A 6944-nucleotide genomic window follows, 5' to 3' on the forward strand; every position below is an offset into this window, starting at 1 on the left:
TCACACCTAAAAACCAACAGCAAACATGTCTAAATACTTTCAAAACAAAAACACATTGAAAACTCACTTTTTCCCTCATTTTGCCAGGCAACTCCAAACTGGCAACTTTGAGCAAAATGATGAAAACAGGAAACCAAAACCACACAATGAGTTCAAAACTCATCCAAACAACCTATAACAACTTAAAAACATCTTGGACAAACTTTCCAACTCAAAACTAATGAAAATCAAACTTGCTATCAAACCTGTGATGAAATGAAGCTTGGAAAGAAGCTAGGTGCTCCTGCACCATCTCCCCACTCCACTTGGCCTTGGGAATTCTACACACTCAAGCACCTATTAGTTCATAATGATAGCATTTATAGCTAAAGCAACTTTAAAAACACTCGTTGTAACAAAATCACATATATCATCACCTACTATACATTTCATGGCAATCATTCATTACTTATCGTTTCTCACTAGGAGTAATAACTACCTAACACATAACTTTATCATAATTTTCAATAATAAAATTGACCATGCATAACTCAATTAATCAAGATCATTAAGATAATTAACCACATGTGGACACATATAAGTATATTATCATCTAATTTATCATCGAGCGTACCATGCTCAAATTTGATATGTCATTAGTCCAACCACAATAGTCATAACCTTAAGTCCATAACAACATGATAGCATAATATATTATCAATGTCTCATAATGATGGCAATGATAGTCCTATTGTGAGTATACAAATGAAAATAAAAAAATGAAAATTTTGATATAAAAAATTATTTGATATATAGAAGGATAAATACAAATGTGTGCACTCTAAACCTATAGAACTTGATAATCTTAGATTGGGGTCCTTATAGTGGACCACTCTACCTTTGCGTCATAGTTGTGCAGTAAGTCATGTTTATTGGTGCACTTATGTGGCATCACATAATCAGCTGTTTTTTAGATTTATTGAAATTTTTTTGAAAATAAGTATTAACTTTGTGCTCCACTAAAAGACAAAATGCCCAACTACCATTCCAATATTGGACCCGGTCCATTATAGACTCTTCTTCTCACCTACTTAAGAAGAAATAGACAAAGACTTGGACCCGGTCCACTATAGACTCTTCTTCTCACCTGCTTAAGAAGAAATAGACAAAGACTATTACAATACATTAACCAAATTCCATAACTTTCCACTCAAAAATTAAATCCCTCGTAAATATTTGTTGAAATCATGATTAAGCATGATTGTTGGCATTTTGCAATGATGATTTCTAAAGGATTTGGTTCCTCTAATATGGAAAGCAAGCTGTTGTGTTGTTTATTTATTAATAATTTTTTAATAGATTTAAACCTCCAATGTGTTTAGGTAGTTGGATTACTTAACCTGGAGACTGACAGCCGACTGCTGAGAGCAGCACCGTAGCTCTGTAAGCCTGACCGTTCGAGGTTGGTCTATCACAAAAAAACTTCTGGAAAAGCGGTGGCACGCATGGGAAACTTCCATCCTGCAATGTTGTGTCTCCTCCTCCTCTTCTTCGTCGGTTTTGCGGGGAGTGTTAATTTTAATTTTCCTCCCCAAACGGATATCAGATTTTACAGGGATGCCAGCTTTCAGCGGACCCCTCAGGATGCCATTATGCTCACCAGAAACATCACTAACCTTCATCCAAAAAGCTACGGCTGTGCGGCTTACGACAAACCAATTCCCATCTGGAACAATGTTTCAAATGCTGTCGCCAATTTCACTACACATTTTCAGTTCGTCATTGGCAAAGCGAATAATAATAGTTCACCAGGCAGTGGTCTTGCTGTTTTCATGGCGCCCTTCGACTTTCAACCGCCCTTGGCATCATCGGGCATGTGGCTTGGCCTTTTCAATGACAGCACAGATAAAGCGCCATCTAATCAGATAGTTGCTGTAGAGTTTGACACGTTCAAGGACCATTTCGATGAGGACGACAACCATATTGGAATTGATATCAATAGCATTGTTTCCGTCGACAAAATTCCATTGAGCAAAAATTCTGAAAATCAGAGTCTCAAGAACGGCTTATATTGGGATGCGTGGGTGGAATACAATGGCGGAACGAATCGGCTTGAGGTATTTCTCTTATCTAACCCTTCTGGCAATAGCAACAATATCTCCAAACCAGAAACCCCAATTTTGGGTTTCAACATAAATCTGCGCGAGATTCTTCCGGAGAATGTCAGGGTGGGGTTTTCCTCTTCCACCCGCTCATCGCAGCTTCCAACCTCTGAGAGTCACATAGTCTACACTTGGAGTTTTACTTCTTCCGAAATTCCCAGCTCAAGCCCAGTGCAAGACATTCCCAGTTCAAAAACGGGGCAAAACATTTCCAGTTTAAGTAGAACAAATGCCATTTTTATAGCTCTCTCTGTCTGCTTACTTGCCGTCTGCGGATTTTTATTCGTTTTGTGGTACTATTATTTCAAAACCAGGCAAAACAGGTGCCCTCGGGGAAGATATGTGGAATTGGAGGAACAGTTTGCTCAGCGTCCCCGCAGCTTCTCCTATGCTGACCTCAGCACTGCCACTCATAGTTTCAGTGAAAACCTAAAGCTAGGAGAAGGCGGCTTCGGAGGCGTCTACAGAGGCATTTTGCCCGGCACAAATGAGGTTGTGGCAGTGAAAAGAATATCCCCTGGATCTAGACAGGGCAAAAGGGAATATGTTTCAGAGGTCACTATCATCAGCAGGCTGAGACACCGTAACCTGATCCAGCTCTTGGGGTGGTGCCATGAAAGCAGCGAGTTGCTCCTGGTTTATGAGTTCCTGCCAAACGGAAGCCTGGACAAGCACTTATTCGATGAGGAGAAGGAGCCTTTGGATTGGGACCAACGGTACAGAATTTCTTGTGACATAGCCTCTGCTCTTGTGTACCTTCACGACGAGTTGGACAATTGTATTGTGCACAGAGATGTGAAGACCAGCAACGTGATATTGGATTCTAGTCTCAATGCCAAGCTGGGAGATTTTGGTCTGGCCAGAATAGTGAAACACGATGGCCCTGCTTCTCACACAACATCACCTGGAGGAACTTTGGGGTATTTAGCGCCAGAATGTGCAGTGGCAGGAAAGACAAGTCCAGAATCGGATGTTTTCAGCTTTGGTGTCGTGGCTCTGGAAATTGCCTGCGGAAGGCGGCCTGTTGACTTGAGGTTATCTGAACACAATTGCAGAGTGGTAGAATGGGTTTGGGATTTGTATAAACAGGGAAAGCTTCTGGATGCGGCTGATAAAAGGCTCGGTGGAAACTTCAATGAAGAAGAAATGCAGAGGCTCATGGTCGTTGGATTGTTGTGCTGTCAGCAGGAACCGAAAGCAAGACCGGAAATGAGATATGTGATGAAAATTTTAAGATTCGATGTTGAATTGCCCTCTGTCCCTTTAAGTTTGTACGACACAAGTAAAACTTTCTCTCCTCCATTGGACCCTGTGAGTATTGGTGCTGCGTCGGTATCATCCAGCTCCAATCGAAATACGTCCAGGTCCTTATGATCAATGCATTGAATTGTTTGCAAAATCGATGCTAGTCTTCAGTTTGTTTTCTTAGTAACTTTTATTTTGTCCATGGAATGGGACAGTTATGACTAAATAAAGATTTATCGCTAATTTTAGGTAACAGACTTTGTTTCGTCGTTCATCTCCCAGTTTGAAATAGCTGTGCAATGCATGATTGTTGCTATGAATTGAGGCTGCAACCTCTATTAAATACTGCTTAATTATGATGTTTGATATGTGATCTGCAAAATGTAATCCATCAGAGAAGTTGATTGAATAGAGAGGTTCTTGTCTGAAATCAAATTGTATTTTCTGTATGTTAGTTACCTTGTTTTCAGAATTCATATTGAATTTGCGTCTGCTGTAGAAGCTTGTGATTATATTCTTTGAGTTTTCAAATTTACAATTGGGGTCAGAACAGAGTAGAAAGGATCCACGGAAGAGTTAAGAATTTGTAGGAAAAATCAAATAAATCATGCGTGTGCAATTTGAAGGTAAGCAAACTTCAAGATTTGCCAAAGATTGCCATTATTAAAAGAAAAGCAGATTGTCAAGAACAATATATACCAAGTAAAGCAAAATCAAGGGTTTGTTACAACGTTGTTGCCGCCGACGGTCAGAAAGAAATATAGTCTGGTTGATTTGCATAACAAAGAGGAGATTGCTGGTGTTGATATGCGGAACACACATACACATCAGGCTGCTGCATATTTTTTTAATCCCTGCCACCAAAGGATATAGGAGGAGTAATCAGCGTGAAGAGAGTAACTGCCGACCCTAAGAAAGAGCTCTAAAAAGGCATGATGTAATGGAGTTTCTCAGATTGAATGAATAAAGATTTTTATATGTTAGAAAAGCATTCTCTGTTTCCTTTGTTTTCTGTAGCTGCTTGTGTTTATTCTCTATGTTTCAAATTCCACAGTTTTAGGTCTGTCTTAAGACTTTCAGCCCATTCAGAAGGAGTCAAGGTTAATCACCCGTGCTGCTTGATATTTGCTTTTTATAGATCTGAAAGCAAAATTTATAGTTTTAAGGATAGATATTATCAATGGAATGGGATCTGTAGAAGCCCATGGGTGAGGATCTTGTTTATAATGTATTTTCTTCTTGCATGGAGGTGACCTAAAGTTCACGATTTGCATTATGCCACTATTCTCTTATACAACGTTTATGTTTCTTTGCTTTGTGGTCATGTCCGTGAAAGGGTGTTCATTTTTGGTGGGTGCTTTTGACCCCTTTATCACATGGAAAAGGAGTTACTATTTAGACAATTATATGAAGTGCTTAGATCGCGTTCATGGATTTAGTCCTTGGTTATATGAAAGTACTAGATGATTGTCCAATGCTTTTTTTGGTGGGTTGCAAAGCTAGTATGTTTTATATTTTATAATATTTTGGACAAGTAGTTACTATTTAGACAATTATATGAAGTGCTTAGATTGCGTTCATGGATTTAGTCCTTGGTTATATGAAAGCACTAGATGATTGTCCAATGCTTTTTTTGGTGGGTTGTAAAGCTAGTATGTTTTATATTTTATAATATTTTGGACAAGTTATTTCAAGTATTTCATTGTGAGTTGTGGAGTAAATCATTCTATGACTTGAATGCTCTTGGATGACTTAGTTTTTTTGTAAGTTTTATAATTTTCATGATTCTAAAAATATGGGTTTGTAGATCTAGGGTATTCTATTTTTTTAGATTAAATATTTGATGTTGTGAATTTCTAGATGTTTAAGTGGATTTATATTCAAAGAGAGATGTTTTGCAAGTCTTACATGTTAACCAAAATTAGTGGTTTTATATATACGTGGAAATATTGTGTTCAAACACTTGGAGATTTCTAGAGGGAAACAAATACAAATTTGCAAGACTGCTTGTTAAATTCGAATTGAACTATTACTACTCTAATGTGGATTTATTTTGTAAATTACTTATGATATTGATCACAATGTTTAATTCTTGGAAATATACATGTTATATATAGTTACCTCTATTTTGCATGATACTAACATGTTTTTTAATCCATTTGTTCTATTATGAGAGCATTGATTGTGTATTTCTCCTATGAGATATTGGATATGTATAGATCTTGTAAAATTGTCTAATGTGAATTCTATTTGGCAAGGATTGTTCTTTGTCACCTTGGTTACATGGGTATTTGTATTGCTATGAGAAAAAGGTTTTGGAGTACGAGATATAGTTGTTCAATATAATCTATAGTAATAGTGTATGATGCTTAATAAACTCTATTCACATTGAATAGAGTTTTTGACAATTATATTGGTGAAGATGTCATAGATAGCTTGCTATTGCTTATAGTTAGGGTGCAAAAGCATGAAGATGTGTTGCACTTGGGGCTAACTGGGGGTCGCTTGGCCAGACTACCACCCTGCCATGTGGCACCTCTATGATGCTTAATAAACTCTATTCACATTGAATAGAGTTTTTAACAATTATATTGGTGATGATGTCATAGATAGCTTGCTATTGCTTATAGTTAGGGTGCAAAAGAATGAAGATGTGTTCAGTTGGACTCCCTTATGTGGAAGGTGATGTGGCATCTAAATCACCTATTTTGTCTATATTTTTGAAAATTTTCACTTTTGCTCAATTTTTTCTCCAGGCAGAAATTTTTTTTACAAAAATAAAAAAATACCCTTTTGTAGAGCTTGAAGTCACCAATCTAGACATATAATTTTGTTTAGTATTTTGATTAATTTTAATATTTTTTATTAATTAAACATCACGAGTAGGTTTTTTAAGTTAAAAAAGAAGCTGATTAGAAATTAAAATAATATATTAAATGATATTAAAATAATTTAAAAAATATATTTTTCACTAGATGAAAGAATCTTCTTCAAAAGGGTATAATTTTTTTTTTGATAATCATAAATTTAGTAGACAAAAGGTGACACCGACTGAAAACTACCAAATTTAGCTATGTTGAACTTAAAAATATTATTATGATAAATATACATCAAAATATAATTTAATTCTTTTTTTAACACTGCATATATATGTCCTCTATTTGGAAAATTAAAATCAACAAAAAATAAGTTTGTTTTTGTTGGTGTAATTATTTATTCATGTTGGATATAATTACACTTTACTTAAGTTTACTTAGGTACATGCATAACATTGTAGTTTGCATATGAGACACCTAGGGAGATGTGCATATATTGGGAGTGTGTATATTGGAGAATTTCCACCTTTTATCGTGTGATATTATTGTTACATTCCACCTTCGGTGGGTGATCCACCTCATGTAGAATATTTTACTATTTCTCCTACCTACCCCTACCTACCCTTGCATGTCATTGAGCCACATGTCAACATTGTGTGCTCTCTTGTCTCTTAGTCTTACCTTTATAAGCATGCTCATCTACATTGTATGTAACAATTCTTAATGATCCAGTTGATCTCTT

General features: G+C 36.4%; 1 protein-coding gene across 1 annotated transcript; it reads left to right on the forward strand.

The window, feature by feature from the left end:
• The first annotated feature begins 1420 nt into the window (after window positions 1-1420).
• On the forward strand, window positions 1421-3782 carry LOC131859748 (L-type lectin-domain containing receptor kinase IX.1-like). Its single transcript, XM_059213771.1, has one exon. It carries the CDS (start codon window positions 1485-1487, stop codon window positions 3513-3515), a length of 2031 nt encoding a protein of 676 aa, XP_059069754.1. The 5' UTR covers window positions 1421-1484; the 3' UTR covers window positions 3516-3782.
• Window positions 3783-6944: the final 3162 nt, after the last annotated feature.

This window comes from Cryptomeria japonica, chromosome 11 (assembly GCF_030272615.1).
Source record: "Cryptomeria japonica chromosome 11, Sugi_1.0, whole genome shotgun sequence".
In the NCBI taxonomy this organism is placed as follows: Eukaryota; Viridiplantae; Streptophyta; class Pinopsida; order Cupressales; family Cupressaceae; genus Cryptomeria; species Cryptomeria japonica.